The sequence below is a fragment of the Hyposmocoma kahamanoa genome, unplaced genomic scaffold (genome assembly GCF_003589595.1).
Source record: "Hyposmocoma kahamanoa isolate Upper Pololo Valley unplaced genomic scaffold, ASM358959v1 92, whole genome shotgun sequence".
NCBI classification, from domain to species: domain Eukaryota; kingdom Metazoa; phylum Arthropoda; class Insecta; order Lepidoptera; family Cosmopterigidae; genus Hyposmocoma; species Hyposmocoma kahamanoa.
The window spans coordinates 16,140,624-16,166,662 of NW_020654748.1; the positions used below are offsets into that span (position 1 = coordinate 16,140,624).

At 35.2% G+C, this 26,039-nt stretch overlaps 1 protein-coding gene across 1 annotated transcript in view; it reads left to right on the forward strand.

Annotated features, from left to right (window-relative positions):
* Window positions 1-782: 782 nt before the first annotated feature.
* LOC113236766 overlaps window positions 783-26,039 on the forward strand; it is a 97,918-nt gene continuing 72,661 nt past the window's right edge. The window contains exons 1-21 of the mRNA XM_026472934.1: window positions 783-835; window positions 1,706-1,810; window positions 3,869-4,053; window positions 4,548-4,859; window positions 4,953-5,160; window positions 6,444-6,614; window positions 8,115-8,237; window positions 9,110-9,409; window positions 10,078-10,245; window positions 14,281-14,403; window positions 16,055-16,366; window positions 17,467-17,643; window positions 18,358-18,492; window positions 20,269-20,583; window positions 21,513-21,686; window positions 22,277-22,408; window positions 22,963-23,271; window positions 23,347-23,514; window positions 23,979-24,113; window positions 24,192-24,494; window positions 25,169-25,342. Of these exons, the coding sequence (XP_026328719.1) occupies window positions 1,714-1,810; window positions 3,869-4,053; window positions 4,548-4,859; window positions 4,953-5,160; window positions 6,444-6,614; window positions 8,115-8,237; window positions 9,110-9,409; window positions 10,078-10,245; window positions 14,281-14,403; window positions 16,055-16,366; window positions 17,467-17,643; window positions 18,358-18,492; window positions 20,269-20,583; window positions 21,513-21,686; window positions 22,277-22,408; window positions 22,963-23,271; window positions 23,347-23,514; window positions 23,979-24,113; window positions 24,192-24,494; window positions 25,169-25,342 (4,021 nt within the window). The 5' untranslated portion in view covers window positions 783-835; window positions 1,706-1,713. The remainder of the gene's footprint in view (window positions 836-1,705; window positions 1,811-3,868; window positions 4,054-4,547; window positions 4,860-4,952; window positions 5,161-6,443; window positions 6,615-8,114; window positions 8,238-9,109; window positions 9,410-10,077; window positions 10,246-14,280; window positions 14,404-16,054; window positions 16,367-17,466; window positions 17,644-18,357; window positions 18,493-20,268; window positions 20,584-21,512; window positions 21,687-22,276; window positions 22,409-22,962; window positions 23,272-23,346; window positions 23,515-23,978; window positions 24,114-24,191; window positions 24,495-25,168; window positions 25,343-26,039) is intronic.

The following is a 26,039-nucleotide window of genomic DNA, read 5'->3' on the forward strand; positions in this document are numbered from 1 at the left end:
GATAAAACCTCCCAAAAAGTAAATAGGAGTTATTTGACTGAAAATAGGTGGGCATTTGATCTCCATCTCACCTGATAGATAGTGGCGATGAGATCGATGATGGATTATACAAACCTAAAACATGCCTATGTACTCTCCTTTTGAAAAGGACCAACCAAGCAGGGAATTCGACTCCATAGCCGTTCACCAAAATAATGTGGAAGCGTAACACTTCGTGCGTATCGTAGGAGTAATCACAGCATAGGGGTGGAACACCACGTCTAGTCTACCGATGATGGCCAGAAGAAAGCGGAATTAAATTTTGCATGGCTGACTGTGTTATAATTTTAGCAATTGCTTGTTATCTCACATTATTGCTTTATCAGATTATTTTGTCGGAACGATATTTATCGATTGATAATTACAATCATAATCAAGACGTCCGGTACATGTAATGATATCGCATAGATAATGACTCTAAATACTTGTTTTCATTTCTCTTTGGGAATGTGCTAGCTTTGACGTATTTGTGATATGGAAGATACTTGAATACAAACGCAAAGAGAAAAAGTATATACGTAGTTGCAAGAGCTAGAAGGATACTTCATAAAAGAATTTGCGTAAGTACGATTGAGAATTTAATAGTTCTAAGTTACATGTAGGTACATGCAACAGAAAATTATTCTAGTCTTGAGGCAAAACAGTTCGTACATGAATAATTATTAGATCTGTTTATTCAGTAACTCTCCTTCCAGGTATGGTGGTAAATATATATGTTACATAAAATATAACAGCATGTGGCTTCTTAGAAATTTATTACTTATCACCTTAGCCACTTCGCTTCATTTGAGCCATGGTAAGTGAATTTTAGTTAATTAATTGTGTGAAAGAATGATATTAAGCAATCGGCTCCTTAGTCATGTTTTTGAAAGTAAACCTATATATGAACATGTAATTAATATGTGACGTAGATAAATAATCAAGCAGAACGCCGATAGCAAAATGACTGTCAAATCTTTATAACAAGCCTGAACATGAGGATGTATGGAAATAATTAGAGTGAAAAAAACACCTAATTATAATTTGTTTACTTTAGAAGGAGTATTCTGTATCTCTCCACAGAAAGTGTCTAACTTGTCTTGTCATCCCCAGAAGAAAATGACCAGTAATCAAAATCAGATGTATAAGAAGTTCACACAGAAAACATGAGCTTTAAAATAAGAAAATAATCCCTAAATAAGTCTCTGTTCCACTATAGTAGGTAGTTGTAGACATGTGAAGAAAAACTTCGTAAATTAACATAATAAAAAATACATAAAAATTCATAAAATGCTTTTGAAACACGTTACAATACTTAGGTATACATATATTTATGTAATCTACTAAATTTTAACAAAGTCTTCTCTTGGTGCTACTGTATGTTACTGCTCTATGTATTCGAATGGCCACCACCGACACCAGGTCTAAAATAAGGTGAGGAAATAGCACACGTTATTGGCGCGCATGACGCAGCATATGCATAGGGTTACCCATTCATTTACTGGGAATGTACCCTTACTTTTGTAGTTAGTTAACACGTGAATGGACAACGATTTTCGAAGATGTTTGTACCATTGCCCCTTGTGCTGCACCTATTAGTGTTGTGTTTGTGTTTTCCGCCAAAGAAAACTAGATACCTTCAAATTTTAATTAATTTCATACTTATGTTTTAAACCATTTTTGACAGGTTGCCAAATGGATGGTGTGACTAACTGGAACCTCCCGATAAGGAGGGACATAAAAGATATTTACAGTGGGAGCATTTTCAGTGCAGCGACCACTAATATAGAGAGTAAGCGCTTGTTTATGTTATTTTTTTATATAAATAAATAATGAAATCTATCATGTCATAGTCAAAACCTCTTCCTACGTTCAGGCACGTCTTGGTGCATGTTACTAAGTTATGAAGCAGAGTATCTTGCACTGCTTCGTAATTTATTATCATATACATATAAATATACTCCCGGACACATATAATTCGAGGCACCTCGCATTTTTATCGTAAAGGGCTAGAATACAAAAATAGTGTTATCATCGAAGAAAAAATTTTCCATGAGGACTTACGGAAAAGACGTTTAATATACTAGTTTCAAAATTGTATAATACTTTTTGATCAATCAAACGTTGTTTGAGCTTAGGGCACTTAGTACTGAAAATGCGTAGTGGCTTTAATTATGTGTCCGGAGGTGTATGTATATATATATATATATATGTATGTTACACAGCATAAAGACGTACGCATGAAATCTATAGTATAATTAAGGGTCACCTCAAATTGCCGCTAATAATAATAATAATAAACCGTTTTTGTTTAAAGAAATGTAACCTTATCATGTACAAGATAAACGTTATGTTGCATTGCTTCTTTTGTTGCATCGCCGCCTTAAGTTTCCGAAGTACTACACAATCAGTCATCTGCCAGCCAAGAACCCAATAATTTTCACCTTATAAAACCATAGCGTATAGTGACAGGCGACCTCGGTACCTTCACCTGCCCCGTGATTTAAAACCTATACAAAAATTATCATAAAATAATAAAAGTAACGACGTCACAGGGCGAACTTTTATGGTACCAAGTGGCGGGACGAACAAGTCGTGTGCCTGATGTTAAGCGACCAGCCTGTCCTGAGATAAAATTTCACAAGTCCCTTGTGCCTGTTTTTTTACCAGCACCCCTTACCCTTTGAAACCAGAACGCAGTAATGCTCGCATTACTGCTTGGCGGCATAAATAACTAAGGTGGCAGTACCACCCTGGACTCGCTCTTTCACAAGGAGATCTGCTGCTACTAAAGGACTATAAAATATCGTACACAAGTGTGTCTTTCAATTTATTTTCACTTACTAATATCACAAAAGAGACACGTAATTTTAGATAACGCAAAGAATGTAATCAGCCTCAACGATCCGGAATCGCGCTCATTTTTCAACTCGCTCGACGTATTGATTTTAAATTTGGCAGGTATATAATGAAATGAAAACATGTGGCTTAGCGATCAAATTTTAAGAATTTCTAACCATTTATTTAGAACATTGTTTCATAGTAATATTATACCACAGTTAAGCTTTACTTAACAATTAGTAGCAGTAGAGCTCCTAATTGTTAAGTAAAGCTTAAAGGTAAGGGTGCTGATGAAATTACAGGCACATGAGACTTGTCAACTTATGTCTCATGGTGACGGGCGATGTGGCGTTGCCCCTCTGATCTTTGTTATTTAAAGCTCTGAGTGGCACTGCAATTGTTATGGACAAACGTGTAGCTTGCCATCAGGCGCACGACTTGTTCGTCCAGTCACTTGATAATTGTAAATTGTTGAAATATGAAAAAAAAATTCAATTAAAATCATAATTTTTGGATAATGTAATTGGCTGCACTTTTTTTAATTTATTTATCTGCACAGTACAAAACAAAGCAACAGTGCAATAGATATTCATATTATTATTACTGTGGGAGATTATGTATTGTGGGAGACTGGAGCCCAACATAAGCTGAGCTGCTGGTATGGGTCTCCAGAAACGCAAGCCCTGATATGGTAGTATAATAAATAATAATAGTACAATTTGCTGTAATGTACTGTTAGAAAACTACATATTATATAGAGGTACATACATTCACGGACACGCAATACACTTTGAATTTCAAATTTTTATGATGACCTCCGCGGTTGAGTAATTTGCTCACCGGTTTTCACGGTGTCGCTAAGTCTGAGTCCGATACGAAAAAATTGTTCTATATTGCTTCGGGTCTGGGAGTGTGCAGTGTACCTATAGGCGGCAGTAACTACTTTCTATACAGTAGAACATTTGAATATTTGCCAGTTCCAATCAGTATTTAAATGTACCAATTTCAGGAATAAACGACGTAAGATACGGTGGAGAGATTAATAACGGGCCGTACGTGGAAGTCACCCACAACAACAACTTATTTGACTTATCTACCATTGATGCCTTTAGAGATTACGAAGAGTACGAAACTAATGATGTGATGACCGTCATTGTTGATTTTCAATGTACAGGCAGCAGCACTGTCACTTTGGTAAGCAAATAATCAAAATAGATATATCGCAAATGTCATGACATCATCAAACCGTTTATATACGTCTCACTGCTTGGTATCATAGGTAGGAACCCACGTTGAGACAACACGGGCTGGTTCGAGTGTAGTCGGGCCGAATGAGCTTTTCTTTGTGGTTGTTTCGATCTTTGTATCATCAAAACAATTATTGTTCTTAAATAATATTCAATTACAATGTATTAGTGATGTTAGGTAATGAGTGACTTGTATTAGTGATGTTAGGTAATGAGTGACATTATTTCATAACCTTTACAAAATATTATTATCATAGAATTCACCATAATGCACATGTAAATCTTTTCTTCTAAAGAAGTTCACCGTATTACCCTTCTTTCATTGTGTAACATATTCCTTGCCACATATACTTGCCTTGTGTTAAATATACTTGCTGTATTTGGAAACTCGCAAGATCATTTAATTGGAAGCTACTATATTAATACTTTCGGTTTTCCCAGATACTTAGTATAGGAATACAGGACACGAACAACAATGCTCCTGAATTTCGACCAACTGATGTATACGATTTTTCTATCGCTACGCCGATTCCCCCGGGATTTCATATCACGGGCTGCGTCAACGATATCACTGTACGAGATATAGACCTTACTACTCAGAGAATTCACTTCGATATCGAAGATAACGAATACTTCGAAATTGCTTACGACGACACCGCTACCAATGTCCCTAAGGAGTTTAAAGCTGTACTTAGGACTAAAACTTTAATAAGAGCCCTTCCCGAAGTTGTTGAACTCGAAATCTATGCGACGGTAAGGTTTGACAAAGCACTTTGAGTAATAAACATAGTAAGTATCATGAACGTTAAAATCATCTAATTTTGTTAATTTTTACTTTTCTATCAGGACGTAGATTTGACTGGAGATCCTAATATAACAACGACTGCAATCGTTCGTATAGAAGGAGACGCGGGATTCGAAATGCCAATTGAACCAATTTTCTCCCAACCGTATTACTTAGCCAGCTACACGACATCTCACGAAATTGTTCTGGAGCAACTAATTTCACTGCAACAGGGCTATCACAAAGATGTTACATTTACTTTAGAAGGAGGTAAGCAAGCTTAATAAGGTATATAATAAATATTTTTGGATAGTTAGACTTATTTGAGTGTTACAAGAGCATAGTTTATAAAACAATTATAATTAAGGTCCCTCTAAGGGAGTGGAGTCTACTACGCTATTTATTTTTAATTACACACAAAAATACATAAGCTTATTTTCTAATTTAATCGTAAATAATACCAAGATGAGTTCTCAATCCATGACACATAAGTTAGCGAGGAGTTAATAGCTGGGATCATGTGGAATTGATCTGTTGCCATCTTAAACTTAAATCTTTAATTTCTAAGCCAATCTTTCTGAAACTTTTTTCTACTGCCATCGCGTAGGCGAGAAGGCCATTTTAAGCTAAATTAATAGAAAGCTTTATATATTAAGTATAGGCTAATATTTAACCATGACCTCAGATCGCTAGTTAAGTTTAAGTTGATTTGAGTGCTCAGAATAGAAATATTCTAAAATAATAAAGATTAGAAGAAACTTTTTATTGTACTACGTGACAGTTGAAAACTACTAAATTTTCAGAAATAAACATTACAATATTCCATGTTCAATGACGGTTTGACTTTTTGCTAGCAATTTGACTCCTAAGGTTTTTTTATGATACTGAGTAACGAGACGGACAAGTAGTAAGACGCCTGGTGGTAAGCGACATGAGTGTCCGTAGCAGTTGCAAAGCCACTCAGAACTTTAAACCGCAAATATTTGAGGAGCACTGCCACTGCATCCGTCACTCCGAGCTATTCGTTCGTAGTTGATAAGTCATGTGCCAGTAATTTCACCAACACCCTTACACTTCAAAACCGGAACGCAGTAATCTGTTTCTGTCGAAAGATAGAAATAGGTAAGGTGGCAGTACTTCCCAGGTCTCTATTGCTATTATAATTAGGTTATAACTACTGAGATTTTTATAGTAGTAGATCTTTAACTCCCTACACGTTTTTACTCTCGAAACAAAACTACAAATAAATAAGAAAGCTAAGTAGTAAAAGGTAAAAGCATATAAAAGGTATAAGCTAACAGATTCACTGCATGTTTGCAATTAATGAGTGGAACTGATAACGACTTCACGCATTAACTGCATGCAATCGAAACCGACTTCTCGAGTCGTGGTCTTGGTTGCATGAAGTTGATTACGACTTCACGCATTAACTGCAAATATGCAGTCAATCCGCCTATTCAGAAGTTTCAAGAAACAGTTAAGTAGTTCACCAATAAACAAATAAGTAGTTTGTTAAAACTTTAATTTTTTTTTTGTTACTTCGAACATTTCAGAATACAGGGACAATTTTCAACTCGTCAATGGTGGCAATGAAATGCGCTTAACTGTTACCACCCCGTTGTCAGACGAGGTCTTAAGGGATCAACGAATTATTCTTGTTGTCAGAGCAGTAAGAGAGGACACCAGTGGAGCTACAGCTGCTATATTTGTGCAACTGCCCGAAGGTATTAAAGGACTATAAGTCAATAAATTGGTAAAAATGTATTGAGGAGTAGCTTTTTCTTTTATAAGTATTTCGGAGTCGCGTCTAATGATCAAGCAGGCAATAAGGGATATTATTTCAGAATTTTTACAATGTACAACGCGGTTCATAAACTTGAAACAGTTACTATGTACGCGGAGCCTATATCCCTAAGTGCGACTGTGAAATCTAGTTAAAGAAGATGCCTCCACTAGTTTTAGTTGAGGATTAATTTTTTTATATTAAGTAAAACGAAAACCACAATCACGTTATAAATACTCTAGATTAATGTCTTAGCTTAATTTTTTACGAAGAATCATTTTAATGATAAATACGTACATCATGGTAAGTTTATGGGTAAGTGTGTTTTATGATATACATACATTTATGTCCGTTATTACTTTACAGGATTAGTGCAATACAAATGTTTTTAATTAAATATCTTGTGAATGATATCTATACAGGTTTCTTCTTATTATTGTACCGATGGCGTACACTATAATGCTTGCCATCGCGGTGAAAGGATTTGCCAATCGGCGTAACGTACTCGACATACAAGAAAGGATTGGTACGTCGTACGGGGAGACTCCTTTCGTGCACCCCTGTATAATAGTTATACGCACCTTTAAAATGAAAGTGACCTAATACAAAAAATGAAGAAAATTAGTTTAAGCCGTAAAACGACTTTAAAAATCATTGTTTATTAGGTTATTGATTTGGAACTAAATCATTACGGCTTGAGTGGTTCAGACTCTTTATGTGGGTCTCTTTAATATGTTTGAAATTCCACTCCCGCGTCGGTGTTAACGCCGCATTTAGTGTTGACTCTGTATCTGGAAAGACCACCACTTTTGGTGTAAAAGTGGAGAATTAGCAATTGAGCCGTTTTTCTTCCAAAAATCATTATTGATTTTTTACAAAAGGGACTTACTGTATTATATTTATTGGACTCTCTTTCTCAATTAAAACTCCTTAATATTTCTAAGGTCATAACATCTTGCTTAGCTGGAGAAAATGGAAGAGACTTAATAAAAATTAAAGGCTAGGCCAAATGACAGCAAAAAAAATTCGGTAAAAAGTGACCTTATAGCTGATATTTTTTGTAGAATATAAATGTTTCATCGTTTTATAGAACTGACAACGCCATTGCCTTTAGTATTTTAAGAGTAATAAATTAAATAATGCGCAATATCACAACAACGAAACTTATATTGCGTTTTCCCAAAAAATGAATATTTTTTATTAGATCACTTTCATTCTAAAGTTGCATATACTTTATATAGACAATAGGCATGTATTTTTTTGCGCTTTCAACTGTGTGGCGTAATTATTCCAATACTGTTAAAAGTACAGAAACTAACATGCTATTATAGCTGAACAGCCTAAAGTCTCAACCCTGTAAAAAAAACGATGCACTTTCCAGTAATGGTCGTACTAGATAGTTCCCACTCGGCCTCACTTAGTTTCAAATGAATATTTCTAGTGTTGGGCCTGGAGTTTAGCCAACCGCAGTACAGCGGATCTATCGTTGACAATGTACTGCAATCGTTGTCGTTGACTTTGACCCAGGGATATCAAGACGGCGTTAATGTTACTATTCTTGGAGGTAAGCATTATTTAATTTAAAGAAACATAATCTCATCATTAAAGAAATATTGGCAAACACAATTATACATGATTAATTTGAGGAGTAACTACGATTAAATACGATGAATTTTTCACAAATATGACGATATACTGAGAAAAAATAACGCAAGACAATTTAATTTATCTGTTGACGCATGTAGTCCTTCAAAACCAACAGTTTATATAAAAATTGCAAAGATTATTTTTAATTACGTAGTTGATATTGTATAGATTAGAATAACGTTCACATTTTTTGGTAATTCCCCATATTATTGACATTGATATTGGCTTTATTTAACGAAATTTAAAATGCTGAATAATATAACATACGGGTGTATGTTTGGTTTCAATACCTATTATATGAGAAAATTAAGATATAACATTTTCCTTAAACTGTGACGAATAAAATTAACAAAGCTGCAGTAGCCTAATGACTTGACCTACCGCCTCTCAAGCAGAAGTCGTGTGTTCGAATCCGAGCTCACACCTCTGAGTTTCTCGGAATTTATGTGCCAAATTTAACTTTAAATTTGCCATGAGCTTTTCTGTGAACGAAAACAGCATGGTGAAACCTGTACACCGAAGATTATCAGAAATACACATATCCCTGAGAAAACGTTTGAAGTCCCCAACCCGCTATGGCGAATTATGGCCTAAAGCCTCGCCTGAGAGAAGGCCCGTTCCCAGAAGTGGGACGTATAGGTGGGTTGTTGATGTGACGGATAAATTAAGATCCAAAACTTCTGAATAGACGCGCTTATTGAGACAAATAGATTTCAGATAACCCAAAACCTCTAACATTAAAAGGAAAAACTAACAAATAACTCGTTTGACTCTTACGTTGCTTTTCAGACCATTCATCTTTTTTTTCCTCCACGATCCAAGGAAGTATGATAACTCTAGCAATGTCCAATCTGGATGAAAGCATTATTGCTGAAAACAACTTCATCACTCTACAAGTAATAGCTTCGAACGACTATAGCTCAGCATCGGCTATTGTTACACTTGGTATAATAAAGGACGACATCAATTCACCGGCGTTCGAGAAGGCGATATACAGCGGTACCTTTGACATGGTCACTGGACTGACCCTTGAGCAAATTGTATTGGTTCAGGGATACGATGACAGTGTTCAATTTGAACTTAGCGGAGGTATGTAACAATAAGATATAGCCACAAAAGTCGATGCACTACTTAAGCCAAAGTGAAGTTTCAATTCGATAAAACATTTTGCTTCTTTTGAAAACAAATATGTCGTCGCTGACACATAAGCTGGAAAATACTTTCAATTAATTTCAAAGATGTTGTTTTGTTACATACATTGTATGTATCCTTCTAAAATCTTCATAAAGTAGAGACGCTCTTACATACATTAGGAGTACAACTGAACAGTAGCTGTACTATCTTTAAACAGATGGTTAAAGGTCTTCTTAATATTTTTCTTTTATAAAATTAGCACAGAACTTTAGCCGTAGTGTAACTTGAATAAAAACCCCTATGAAATCGTAGAGATTAAAGTCATGTCTGTTTAATTAATTTTGAATTTCTTACCGTAGTTTAGTTACCAAACTAAAATTTTTGGCATGAGCTTTTTACGGATAATAATCCGTATCAATTAATTTCTGATGTAACGCAAGCTCCAAAAATCCAACTAGCTTTGCGGTTTTTTATTGGTTTCTAATTGAGAAATATTAAATTGTAATCTTTTACAATCTTCCATAATCTTTAAAATAATATGGCTCTCGCCAACTTTTATTTTTTTTAATCTTACCAGCTTCAAATGACCTTAAGATATCTAAAAAGTTTTTAAACGATTTCAGAACACAGCGACCACTTTGAAGTGGAAAGGAATGGAAGATACATAAATTTAGTAGCCTCAAAACTTCCCGTCGAAGTCTTAATTCAACAACATCTGTTACTCACTATAATAGCTACTAAACCTCGAACCTTAGATGCTACCGCAATTATTTCCGTTACGCTACCGGAAGGTAAGGAACTTGATACACCGAGTTCTTAGATTTTCGAAATTGTTACACATAGGAAGTGAAACTTTTTTTCGGATCTTTCGGATTCATTTGTTTTTTCAAACAACAAGCCTTTATGTTTGAAAAGACAAAACGTTTTGGTTTTGGTTTATTTGATAAAAAAAACAAATATTAGATCCGAAAAAGAAGTTTAATTACCTAAACCTAACACTGATTATGACGATACGATGAGAAGAGCTATGCTCACAGTGATATGTGTATGACTTGATATTGATAAAGATGTCATGAATAATGGAATAATCTCGCGAAAAATAATTGGTGAAATTATAAAAGCGCTAATTTTATTTTCGCTCGTGCCAAGCAAAACAACAACGCTTTTGTCTTTTAACTTTTCATGACAGATATTACTCGTAGTTCTTTCTTGTCATAGAGTATAAAATATTGACGAGCTACACACTACTACACGATACTTTGCATGCTATTTCCTATCCCGTCAGTGAGGTAAATTTCGTTTGAAATATTGTATATTACATAGCACACTCATAAATTCACGATTTCGTACATTAGGTACGTTGTAAATTTTATCGGAATAATAATAGATAAGTGAGTCATCGAAGGGATTATTAACGATTGTTGTCTATTGCAACACCTTACGAAAACATTAATTGATATCAAGTTTTATTTATTACTTCGTATTTTTGTGTCTTACACTCTACGATCATGTATCTAGATAATGTACCAGCACTAAAAAAATTTCGTAGTAAAGATAATTTGAACCACTTTGAACGTACCTGTCCAAACTAAACAAAATTCAACTTCTTTTGACCAACGCTTTCTTGAATACTAGACTTTTGAGAGTTTTTCCAAAAAATATTCAATAAATTTATTTTTATTTTATATTTATATTTATATAATAAACTCCTTTAGCAACACTAGTGAGATAATTAGTGTAACCAACTCTACAATCGTCTTTTTTAATATATTTCTTTTACACTACCTTTTTTAATTAAGTTGCAATGTTTATTGTGTATTTAAAAGCATGTTGTGTTTGCCGCTAATTGAGATTAAGTATATTTTATTATTCTAAAGTTTGATAAACATTCCTGCAAGCTCTATACAGGGTGTTATCGCTAAGTGTACCCAGGCAATTATGAATCAAATATAAGAGATATCAAAAACCTTTAAACATATCAAAAGTACGTTACCTTGTGAGTAAAACAATATCAATAAATTTTATAAATTAAAATTAGAAATACCCAAAATTTTAACTTTAACGCTCTCATACATTTAATAAGTTTACAGATGAATGAAACTTCTATAAATAAAGTAACAAAACTATTTTTTAATTGAAGTGATGTTTATTTTGAAGTTTTTTTATGATACCGTGGTAAGCGACTCGCTGTCCATAAAAGTAGTACAAACACATAAATTCTGTATTCAAAGCAGTTGTTCGAAACTAAAGCCTCTCTACGAATGTCATACTAAACATATTAAATTTATTTAAGAAACATTTATTAATTCAGTTTTACTCATTAGGGAACGTACTTTTGATATCAGTTTAAAGATTTTTGAAGTCTCTTGTAATATTTATGAAATAACCAACTGGACACACTTAACGATTACACCCTGTATAAGTAAGTAAATAAATATACATATTTAAATACGTATTGATGGACTGGAAACATTAGACTTAATGACTAATAAACTCTATATTATGACTAATAAAAAACTCAACCTGGCCTCTCACGCCCAAGAACTATAAAGTACTAAGCGTGCTAATGTCGACCTCACGTTATATTATCGTAATACCTATTTTATATATACCTTTTTTCCACTTTACCTCGGCTTCTTTAATTTACGAGCAATTAAAATGATATTCGCCACGCCATGGACAACAGGTTGTTTACCATTATTGTTTTGCTGGACTTCAGCTGTGCTTTCAACTCTGTCGACTATGACATCCTCCTTGCCATTCTCTGCTCTCTTAACATCTCCCCTGCTGCAATTGCTTGGTTTTCGGATTACCTCCGCAATCGCTATCAAAGGATCAGGAATGATGACATTTATTCTGATTGGTCTCCTTTGACTTCAGGGGTGCCACAGGGTGGTGTACTTTCACCTCTTCTCTTCTCGCTGTTCATAAACGAGCTCACTAAATTAATTTCTCCTCCATTCCACTTATACGCAGATGACCTGCAAATTTATAGACATTTTGATGGAGCCAATACCCAATCTGCCATTGAATCTATTAATAAGGATCTTCTTGTGGTGAAGTCTTGGGCTGATGCGTTTGGTTTGCTTGTAAACCCTAGGAAATCACAGGCAATAATTGTAGGTAGCAACAGACTTTACTGCAGGTTGGACATTAATAATCTCCCCAAGGTCTCGTATGATGGAGTGAGTCTTACATATGCTGAAAATACAAAGAACCTGGGTCTGATAATCGACCGTACACTGTCCTGGAGACCACAGGTAAATGAGGTTAGTCGACGCATGCACTTTTCCTATCATTCTCTCAAGCGGCTTCAATTCTTCTTACCGTTCAACACCAAGGTTATGCTTGCTCAGTCCCTACTACTCCCTCTTCTCGACTATGCCGATGTTTGTTATTTGGATGTTACTGAGGAGCTGCTTAACAAACTAGAGCGCCTACAAAATCTGGCAATCCGTTTCATATTCGGTTTACGTAAATATGACCATATCTCTGAATTTCGGACTAAATTGAAATGGCTCCCAATCCGACTTCGCCGAGATATGCACGTTCTTTGTCTTCTTTATAAAATTTTAAATTACCCCCAGCTTCCTCATTATCTGTGTTCCCGTTTTTCCCCCTTATCCCCCAATTCCCGCCCAAAACGTACCTGTGACACTAGAACACTTTTATATCCCCAATCCAACTCCAAATTCTTTCACAATTCTTTTACCGTAAGTGCAGCTCGTATGTGGAATAAACTACCTGCTAACATTCGTGATAGTCCATCGGTGGCATCTTTCAAACACAAATTAAAAGAGCACTTCCTGTCGAACGCGTTAGATAGTTTATAGGTAACATATTTGTAAACAAATGATCTGTTATTATAATATATATTCTGCTTATGTATGTATTTATGTATATAAAGTTCGTGTATGTGCATATGTATGTATATTATTATCATTTATATTTTATTCACATTTAAATTTAAATTTTGTTGTACATTAATTAGTCCCGCAGACTTCATTTTTGCACCACGGCTAGGGTTGGCTGGAAGAGATCTCTTATAGAGATAAGCTCACCTTTGTATATGTCCATTGTAACGTGTGTTTCATGTGTCTTTTCTTTGTACAATAAAGAATATTATTATTAGAATATTTGTGAAAATACCCATTGTTTATTTTCCATTTTAATATTATTTTAAGTTTATTGAATATCGCCATGTTTTACTACCATGAATTTCAATTATTTTCTGTGAAATTACTCTGCACTCCACTACATCCATTATTAATATTAAAGTGACATCTCTAGTCAGCCGTTGGTAGCTAGGAAGGTACCTGGTTGGGTGACGAAAACTTTCATAGATTTCTCACAGATGCGCTATGGTAAAAAATGAACCCTCGTTCGAATCGTTTACGCTTAAAATCAAAAAACAAAGACCTTCCACAACCACATAGAGAAATTCGTAAGGGTTGTTATTTCATTCCGTAGCTCAGTTGGGAGAGCGTCAGCCACAGTATGGCGAAAGTGATGATTCAGGTCTAGCCGGATCAAAGGAGTTTTTCTTTGTGTTCGAACTTTGTATTAATATTTCCCATTTTATTTAAAATGGTTTGCCTAATCTTGTGATTACTTATTATTAAAATATATCGATAGGTACATCATTAACACTGAAACTGAAGCTGAAAGGTCATAGATAAAAATTTATAATCAAAGAAAAATAACAAAAAAATAATTGATAAGTAATATATCCCCAAAGGTTTCCCGTTACTTTTATCGCTATTATTTCTGCAATTTCTTTTTAGTGTTGCTAAACGTTTCATCATAATTATAAACCTCGATTTCAGCACGAGAACTCCGCTTTGGAGCACCCACTTATAGTGGCACTCTCCAAGATAATGTCGTTACTCTCGAAAACATCATTTTAAGCGTTGGATATGAGGACGGTGTGAGCTTCGCCTTGGCTGGAGGTAAGTTATGCATACACTAATAATATTTACTATATTGAAATAGTTACATTGAGATGGTTTCTGGTTATGCCTACTTAAATTACATAATAGTATAATAGGAAATGAAACTATTTTTCCGGATTTAAATCGCGTATATTTGTTTTTTCAAACAAACCGACATTTTGGGCCCTTTATAGGTCCCATGGTCACGGTTGACAATTTGCAACGTCCAGTCCGTACTGGTGTACATATCGAGTTCTTAGGTTTCGCGATTGTCACACATAGGAAATGAAATAGGAATAGGAAAAGGTCCGAGAGGTCGGTTTGTTGGAAAAAAACAATTATACGCGATTTAAATCTGGAAAAATAGTTTCATTTCCTATGTGTAACAATCGCGAAAACCTAAGAACTCGATACATAATAGTAGATTATTATCGTCACGAAAATATACTACAGGGAAAGTTGGTATAGCGCAGAATTTAGACATGGTACTTACAAATAGAGCTTAAGGAAAATTAAGCCCAGCTCCCACTGATGGAACGGCTAGGCAAAAGATTTTTAGGTGACGATAAGTAACATTCCTTAAAGTTATGGCATTATAGTCGTAATTCTAGTGATAATAGTCATAGCTATAAAAACAAGGCTGCGACATGCTTAGGGCTACCGAGTCGACCACCTCCGAAATACCTCGGCAGCCTGAGAAAGATTCGGCAGCTTAAACCAATCTATTCTGAACTATAGTTACAAAAATAATTAATTCTAGCTGCCTCATTATTATTATTATTATTAATTTAACAATCTCCAAATCGCTTTGGAGCTAACCGACCGAACTAAAATATCGTCTGTTTAAAGGTAAAATCACGTAAGTGCCATTTTAAACAAAAATCTTTAATTTATATAGCTATGGTAAGAAAATCGCTATCTTTCTGCACGTGAAACTCATTAACAAAAAAGCTATAAACTTAATAAGAGTTTTATCTGCAGAAAGATGGTGATTTCTTGCAACAGGTACATAATTTAGAGATTTTTGTGGAACATGTTAGTTATGTGGTTTTGTCTTTAAGCAGACGATATGACAGTTATATTAATTCGGTGATACTTAATCTTACTCGTTTAACTTGACACCTATCTTGATCTCCTTTTACTTTTGAAAACGACTTTTTAGCCGTAGCGCTATCTGTCAGAAATCTATGAAAGTATTTGTTCACCAATTAACAATAGTTAATTGTTATTAAGCGACATCTCTAGCCTGGGCTGGTAGCTGTAAAGGTATCTAACTGGGTGACGAAATACTTTCATAGATTTCTCACAGATGGCGCTACGGCTAAAAAATCGTTGGAAACCAAGTACAAAGATTCAACAACAAGCACATAGAAAAATTCGTAAAGTCCGCTGGTTCGTTCCGTGGCTTAGTTGGCATAGCGTCTGCCACGGTTTGCTAGGAGACGTCGGTTCGTATTCGGATCGAAGGATTTTTTTTCTAAATGTTCGATCTTTATATACATAATTATAATAAAACAGAAACTAAATAAGACATAAAAAACTGCTTATGTGTTGTAGACCTCGATTCGCTGATTCCAGATATGCTAATAACTCAATTTCGCTAAAAATTTCGATTATGTCAGTTATGATAAGGAGGACAGTAATACAAATCAAGTAATTTCAATTCTAGAATACGCAAGTTCATTCGCGGCGGTGCCTACAGAAAATGAAGTAGCTATAACTCTACGAACGTCTCTACCTGACAATGTTGTTAATGAAAATAGTATCATTATGTTAACACTAACGGCTTCTGGCGTTCACGCCGTAACCACTTCAACATCAGTAGTGTTGGAAATAATAAAACCAGACATTACAACACCTGTCTTTAGTCAAAATATTTATAGAGCAGAGTACTTGGGAGACTCGAATATTGATATGAGAGATACATACATCACTTTGATACAAGGATACGACAGCGACGTTGAGTTTAGACTGGATGGAGGTAAGTAGAAACCTTTCAGTAAACGTGTAATGTATGTATATATTATTTCGGTTTCTCTGTTTTTTTTTAATCCACTTATCTTTACTAAGAAACGTTTAGAAGTAAAGATAAGCTAGAAGAAACATGATAATTGAATTACAGTCTATCCTTCAGTTCAAGATTTAAGTGAACCTTATACTAGTAGAAAATATTAACAATTAACACGATTATGGACAGTAACAGCATTTTACCGTAAAATTTAATTACCAGAAAATGATAGTACGGGATACGGGATTTTTTTCACTATGTGGATCTCTATAACCAATTAGCTCGTAGAGCGATTTTAAAATGCTTTCTGTGTTGTTGTCACCTACTGTTTCTCCTTATAGAAGTATCAACAACGTACTGACAAAATTAAATGATTTATATTGAACATTTTATATTGAATCAATACAAGCGTTGCGGTAAGTAGTGACATTTTTGTGTGCAGAACAAAATATTTAAGTACTGTCCATGAACGGGTTAAGAAACTTTTTTATTTATTTATAATTTCCTCTTATTTCAATTGTGTAATAAGTTGATACAGTACATAATTTTATCAAACCTACATAACATATACATATAAACATAACATATACGTATAATGTATATACACATACACGTGCACATATACATATACATATACATAATTATATGAAACCTACATTATGGTTATATTATAAACCATTACACAATCATAATGCTGACATTTTCGAATTCTAAAAACAATAATACGATAATTCGGGGAAGAACACGAGAATTTACAACAATAATGGAAATCAACCATTCATAATAATTTTGAATCATATCTTTTATAACAATGTTCAACTTTAACCCAACTTCATCTAGGGTAGGCGTGTTGCCACCAAAAGCACTACTTGTTCCTCCCGTCGTGTAATATTACAAAAAAAATCAATAATATAGTATATTTCTAAGAGTTTTTTTCCTCGTCATACCATATATTGTATGTAGGTACCACAGACCACATGGTAGGTACTGTCAACAGTGCGTTCAGTTTCACGATTTGTACTTTGGGCTGTTCCTATCATAAATGAAGTACATAATTCTTTTAATCATTTCAGAACACTCAGAGTATTTCGACATAAATGATTCCAATGAGACCAATATAATATTGCATCTAAAATCTGCAATCCCTGAAGAAATAATATACCAAGAAAAAGTTTTAATCTTCAACATATTAGCTGAAAAGGCTCTTACAGTGGGTGCTAATGCTGCAGTGTCTATTGAATTCAGTAGAGGTAATACAAATATAGATATTATGGAAAAAGGTTATGCAGTTACCTATTCTTAAAAAGCATCGGCCACAATCACAGGTAATAAAAATTTTTGGAGCCAGAGAAGTCATTCAGTTCTTTGATACTGTTGGCCTTGGTTCCGAACGGTATTCAGTGGTGATCACAATAGATCAGGTAAAGGTCGCAGTGTTGAAGGGTCGCAAAGGCCCTGAGTGAAGCCACTCTAATAATAATAATAATACCTATGCTTATGTCGATTAGGTTTTCTGTTCAAATGTAGGTATTTTTTTATTTTCAGACCACACGAATGAAAATAATTTGGCTTTTTTTATCTTACACTAACATAATCTAATAGGACTGATGATTTTGATTATTAATTACCATATTGCTACTCCGTTTTAGTTTTTTTTTTTTTCAATTTTAACTTACTTATAAAGCCATAAATAGATACATAAAGTTTTCGTGAAGTTTTGGGAACTTATTATTATATTTCTTCTTCTGAGGCTTGTCATGGGTCGTGGATTCACAGGCCGCGCCGCTCTAGTGCGCGCCAACGAGCCGTAGGAAGAGAGCTGCTCCCCTGCCGGTGCAGGCTCATATTGTATGGGCCTCTAGCGTGAGCTCTCCCGCACACTTGGGCTCGGCGCGGCCCGCGATATCACAGGCCGTTGGAAACCGCCTTTACAGATTACATTCTGTAATTTAATCATTTCACAGAACTGACAGAAGCAACATTAATGAAATTTGCACAACAAACTTATATTGGCACATTTGAAGGTGACACCTTAAGACTGGAAAATATCGTCCTTGAAACAGGCATCGCTCCTGGTACCCGGTTTACTTTATTAGGAGGTAAGTTATTTATTGAAAAACCTTTTTTTTATTAAAAAATAAGTGCGCATTTCACTTCCAACTCACCTGGTGGACCTTAGAGCTTATCGTTACTACCACCTGGCGAAGAAAAATATCGAGGTAAAAAACGAACAAATTTATTGACCCCTACCGCTCTTCAAACAGCAACAGACGATCGACAAAAACATGTTGTAATCGCAGACTATTTCATGGGCTCACAAACGCTACGAAAAATTGTTGCGATCTGAATTTTGATTGATAGGTACAGTTTATCGCACACTAACGTCAACACACAGTACAGTAGTAACGATCTTCGTTCCGTTCTAATATGAAAACCGACGACTTTTTAGCGGCTGTTGGTTTAATTTTCACCTTAAAAAAATCGACACGAAGACTGACGTCGTCGACACACAAAACTGCGCAGTTCCGAGTTGTTTATTCAATTTTCGAAACTATTCCGTCTGACGGCACAGTTTGAAAAAATCGTACGAAAATGTACAGTTTTCTCATATCCACGTTACGATCAGTCGGTATCGATCAAACAATGAGAATAATAGATCAAACAGTAACAAATTTTCGTAGCGTTTGTGATTCGATTTTGTCAGATCACTCGAGCCGATCATTGAAATAAATCAAGCAAAGATTTGCTACATGTATCTGGCACCTAAAATTGTGCTGATAATGGATAGCAAGCATTTTTTTCGTCTGCTTCTCCTATATAGAATTCAATATTTTAGCCTTTATTATAACGTATCCTAAAACTTACCTTGATCAGAAATGCAGATTATTCTTCTAGATCTGGACAATACACTGTCGCAGAAGGTTTAATGATTTACCAATGTTGTTAAAGTATTACAATTTATTTTAATTAATAATAACAAAAAATATTATAAAAATTAAGGAAAACATCCAATTCAACGTGAAGGGAAGCTACGCACATCTGCAAAACAAAGCAATCGTATGAGAAGTCCCAAATCCGCATTTAGCCCGCGTGAGAACTACAGCTCAAGCCCTCTTATTGCGAGAGCAGGCCAGCGGGTCTAATATAAAGGCTAACTATTATTATTTTTACAATAATATAAATATGTAATTATGGAAAATTGGCAGGTGGTTCCTACATGGAATTACACTATGTAAAAATAGCTGGAAACTCCCTAATTAAAAAATTCAAACAAGTGTAGCTTATAAATTATATTAAGTTCGCATAACAAACAGAATGAGTTTTCATACAACTGTAATGAAGAAATGCGAAACATGACGGTAAACATTTTCTATTTAACTTTTTAATTTTATTTTTTTTAATTTAATTTTCTATAACAATTCCTTAATGACCGTGCCCGGGTAATATGATTGTGGCAATTAAAATAGACAAATGTTACTCCACAGGCCAAGGTCTCTTCGACCTCAGATCCTGCCATACCCATGAGGGTACTTATCTTCATGTACATTTATTTTTTGCTTACAAAACTTCCAGCTCTATTTGCAAAATGTAATTCCATGTAAAAAATCACATGTCAATTAAAAGCTTCCACGTTATGAATAATATTATTTTTTTTTAATGAATTGACTGCCATCTGAAATCTGCCATTGAAAAATTAACCAAAATAAATACAAATGAACTCACGATCTTATTTCAAAAAGGTTTCTAATCTGAATCTTACACTAAAACCAGAACAGCCAAAACTGTATAGCGGGATTTTTATGCTGCACTAAGTGTACATCTATCTCAGACAGAATGACATGTATCGTGAAATATTAAAAATATTTTTTTTACAGAATTATCATCGTACTTTACGACCACATATACGAATAATGAAGTAACCGTTTCACTAAACACTAGTACTTCACTACCAACTGAAGTTTTGCAAAATGATACTTTGATACTATTGAAATTAGAAGCAGAAAGAGAACGAGCAGTGACTGCTGTAACTAGTATAGTGATTGAAATACTAAGAGAAGACATAATAGTTCCACAATTTACAAACGCGTATTACAGAGGATCATATACTGAAAATGAAGTATTAATTTTCGAAGATATTATATCTTTATCTCAAGGACACGATGAAACAGTCACCTTTAAGCTCGAAGGAGGTAAGCGTTTTTATAAATAATATCTTAGTTTATAAAAAAAATATTAATATCAACGTGGCTCATTGATAAGCCTTCTTATCTAATTTCTATTTGGTTTCTTTAAAATTTCTTTCATTTTATTTTATTTTTTTCTATAATATCAAGTGACCGAGTCAGCGAGTGAGTGAACAAGTCGAACACCTAATGGTAAGCTATATGCCTGTCCATAGCAGTTGCAGTGCCATTCAGAGCTTTATATCGCAAAGATCTGAGGAGCACCGCCAATTTGCCCGTCACCCTGAGGCATAAGTTGACAAGTCCCCTTGCGAATAAAAATCGATATTTTTACAACATTCTTCTAAAATTGTATAATGTTTCCAATGAAATTAGTAGTGACAAAATAGTTATAAATAATTTGATATGTTGTTGCAAAATCGAACAATCACAAAATTCCTTCGATATGACCGGACTCTAAACAACGTCTGTTATTTCACCATGGCTATAATATGAAACACACCTTATTATTGAATAACATAAATATTGTAATTTGACATAATAGCCGAGAAAAAACAATTCTTCCTCGCGAAAAATTTCCACATATACAATATAGTAGCAGTAGAGCTCCTGCGTGAAAGAGCCAGTGAAGTATTTCCATTTTCAGCTGCCAAGTAGTAACGTTTCTGTTTTGAAGCGTAAAGGTGCTGGTACAATTACAAACACATGGGACTTTTCAACTTATGTCTCATGGTGACGGGCGCAGTGGCAGTATCTCTCCGATATTTGTGACTTAAAGTATGAACAGCACTTCAACTGTTATGAGCAGGCGAGTCGCTTACCATCAGGCGCACAACTTGTTCGTCCCACACTTGATATCATAAAAAAAATCTTATGCAACCTATATGATACCTAGAATATCTATTGTAATTATAAGAAACTTGTTCGTATTTCAGATAGTTCAGAATGGTTCGATGTAGTTCCGCAATTGGATTCAGTTAACCTAATACTCACCTCTCCTATACCTGCCAATGTATTAGAACAAAACAGTCAGCTTCTCTTTACGGTTGTAGCTATTAAGCCAGGTACAATTGACGGAAGAGCAGCGATTTCCATTGATCTTCCTAAAGGTATGAATTGAAAATGTGTTTATTTTCATAATTCATAACAATTCGATGATGTTGTTTAAACTATATTTTTTTACAAGAAACTGGGGTGTATCTAGCATGCGTAAAATGTTTTCTTGTTTGTTGTTCTTTTACTTTCGTATATTGTAATGTTTATCATGTTAGTAAATACGTCGACAATGTTTTCCTACCATGATATTAAAACACTTTTGTGAATTTACATCACTAATTTGTTATAATAAAAGCTTACCCGTACGGTTACCATGCTGGTCTGCCACGCAGACGTCCCGGGTTCGATTCCCGGGCCGGGAGAAGTATTTGTATTGCCTACATTTATTTCTGTCATGAGTTTAGATGTAATTTGTGGTTGTCTATGTATGTGTCAAGGACACCCGCCACACAGGTTTTCCTAGTACGGGGCTATGAGTGTGTGCGTTATTATTATTATTATTTACTAATACAAGGATCGAACACAAAGAAAAATTCTTCCGATCCAGCTGGACTCGAACCTGCGACCTTGCCATACCGTGGCTGAAGTTCTTCGTATATTGGTTTAAGACAACGTCACGACACTGTATTAAATTTATTTTCAGATACGCTTGACCCGATAATCCTGAGTTTTGCGCATAAAAGCTATGTGGGCCGCATAGAAAACGGTGAATTAGATATTTCGACAATTGTACTGAATCCTGACAAAATAAATGCCTCTCTTAATATTACTGGGGGTAAGCGACAATTTATTTACGAGACATACTTGAATAATTTGATGTTCTCATTTCGATTACTCATTTCGACATCGTTGTAGTAAAAAATGGTGTAATTGTCCTTGTCATTGACAGAGTTTTCCATTCTCTTGTGTTTATTCGTTCCGTTGCTCTAGTTCTCATAGTAGAGGAAATGCCCTAGTTACGGACCAGACCATAATTTGGTATGGTTATTTGGCTCATTATTTATTTTGGATATATATTTTAAACTCTCCTCTCCCATGGCCTATAAGATTAATTTTTAAATAATTTTAAATTATTATTATTAATTTTAAATTTTAAAGAATTTTTTAATGGGAGAGGCGGTATTCTCCGGCAATGACACAGTCGGTCGGAGCCAGGAACTTAGTTCAAGAACCGGCGAACAATACGTGCCGTATCAAGCTCTTGCTTTTTGCATTTGTGCCACTTTCTGCATTTGAGCTGAACAGGCCACAGTAATCCAACTGCTTCAAGTGGTTAGCGAGGATGACTAGAATTAACCCATATATTTATTTATTATTATCTTTTTCCAGAGTATGCGTCCTACTTTGAATTGTTGCGAAATAATTCAAATTTTGTTGTCCAGCTAATTGAAGAATTACCACCTAATGTAATTGAGGAAAACTCATTCATTGTTCTCGACGTAACTGCATCATATGCAGGAGCTATACCAGGCTATACGACACTCGTTATCGAAATAGTGAAAACACAAATAGTACAACCAATATTTGAACACGCTTACTACATTGGAGAATACTCAGTACAAGACGGATTATCGTTTGAACATACGATACGTTTGATTCAGGGCTTCGACGAGTCGGTTAATTTCACTCTTGCGGGCGGTATGTAGGCCAATGTAGATTCTTTGACGAAATTGTGCTTAAAAACATCATTAACGACCAGATATACTATTTCAGATGATGCTCAGTGGTTTGAACTAGTTGACAATGGAAATACCGTAACGCTCAGACTATCCGATGATACAATAAAGGATGTTAAAGATAGAAGCCACGTTATTTTCAGGGTGGTAGCTACTAAAACTAATAGCGTACCGGGAGAAGCGGCAATCATCATTAGTCTAACCGGTAAGTATTAACTTCATTGAACAGGCATGCGATGCCAATTTAGTAGAAAATAATCCGTCGGCCTCGGTGTCGACCTCTAGTTTCAGTGGTCTTAATAATGTTGGGTAATATGTCTAAAAATGATGTCAAAATAATTTACAGCACACTGGTTTAAGTTATTGTAAGCCATTGTTAAAGACTGGAAACATAAAAAATATTTGATTTTAAAATAAAAAATCGGAACATTTCGGACGAGTTACAACGTGCGTAATCAAATAATGTGTGAAAGTTTCAATTGTTTTGCGATTGTTGCACTTAAGAAATGAAAGCATTCTTCCCGATTTAAATCGCGTATATTTGTTTCTTCAAACAAACCAAAGTTTCGGTGGTTTATTTGAAAAAACAAATCCGGAAAAAAGTTTCATTTCCTAAATACTTTTTCCATTTTTTACGATTATTTCTACTTTTGATTAATTCGTTTTCAGACTTTTATACAACAAGTACTCTGGTTTTCTCACAAAATTACTATATGGGGTCTGTTGAGAATGGAATCCTAAATACAGACCAAATTATACTTATGGAGGGTTATACTTCGGATATACAGGCGACGCTTTTGGGAGGTACAATTCGTATAATTAGAGCTGTAATATAAATATGTAATGAAATGCCTGTAATCAACATTTTTATGTTTCTTTTAGATCACGCGGAATATTTTCAAGTAACGCACGAAAATGAAATAATTACTTTACATCTGATATCAGATTTGCCGCCTGATGTCATAGATTTTAATAATTTATTAGTCTTCAATTTAGAAGTTGAAACAGAAAGAGAAAGAGCACGCGCGATTGTTATTTTAGAAGTTATAAAACCTGATATAATTCCAATAGCTTTTGATGAAGACTTTTATGTGGGCTCTTATACAGAAACGGACTTTATATTTGAGCCACAAATAACTCTGGCTACTGGCTATGATGAGACTGTATTATTCTTTTTAGACGGAGGTGAGTCAATAAAACAGTGTCGTCGAACTCTGTTAGTTTGCAGCACCATGTCTACCATAAATAACATTAGTGGTACATACCTACTTATGTTAACACTACGAACAAAGTTCAAGTCCCCATAAAATCTTATTATAATGAAAAAGTTGCTTGAAAGAAAGCCCTTCATGGGATAGGCTCGCCTTTGTACACTAATGTATATAATACATTTGTTATGTAGTACTTTAACCTACCAGCAAACTATGCTTAATAATGTTAGCTTGGCGGCAGAAATTGTGAAAGAGTTCGTCCTGGGAATTACTTCAACCTTACCTATTTCTGCCGCCAAGCCGTAATGTGAGCATTATTGCGTTCCGGTTTTGAAGGGTAAGGATGCTAATTGCAGGTACACATGACTTGTCAACTTAACATATCTCAGTGAGACGAGCGCAGTGTCAGTGCCCCTCATAACTTTGCGATTTCAAGCTTTGAGTGGCACTGCAATTGTTATGTACAAGCGTGTCGCTTACCACCAGGCCCATGACTTGTTCGTGCCGTCGCTTGATATTATAAAAAAAAAGAAATACGAAAGATGGCAATACTTTCCTGGACGAACTCTACACACTACAAGCTACACAAGGAACTCTACTTTTAATACATGATATATGATACGATAATGATAATTGCATCTGTTTCAGACCACTCGCAATGGTTTGATTTTATAAGAGATGGCAATTCGGTGTCACTCATATTGAAAACACCTGTTCCGCCAGCAATAGTGGCAAGCAATCGAAAATTAATATTCGTAATACGTGCCGACAAACCTGACAGCACACGTGCTACAGCAACCATTGTTATATCATTGATGGATGGTAATTATTTCTTTTAATTCTTTTATTAACTAATTGAGTATAAACATCAGTGCAACAAATGTATTCCAACAATCACTTCCTGATTGATATCGTCATAGCTGAGAAACCTGTGGATTCTGGGAGTTGTAAATGTTTTTTTATAAAAAATTACCTCAAAAGTTTGCTTGTCCGCTTTTTGTGTTCGCTACCGCGATCTCTTCAACGATAAGAGATCCCCCACCCTAGCGTCTTTCAAGAGTTAGCGAATTGCCAAAACACGTACAGCGTTCGGTACTATTTAGAGGGTCTAATAAGTAATACTCGACTAAATCAAAAGAACGGGAGGAGGCTCCTAACAGTCGCATACTGACGCGAGGCGTTGCGCCGCCACGCGGTCGTCGTGTCGACGCTGTGCGTACGTTGGCAAGACGCTCACCCTCGAAAGACGCTTGTGTGGGGGGGTCTCTAACTGAGCGCATATTTCAAGTCCTCGTCAAAACGAATCATATGAACCCAAACACAAAGTACCTTTTTTTACTATGGAGAAATACTTTATGCATACGACTGAGGCTCGGAAATTATGTGGGACCCTCCCCCCATAGTAGGCATACCGTACTAAACTCTCCCGGCATTGCCACAAGGTCAGGGGGGCGGTGTAAGTGTGAGTGTGCGTGTGTGTGTGTGTGTGTGTGTGTGTGTGTGTGTGTGTGTGTGTGTG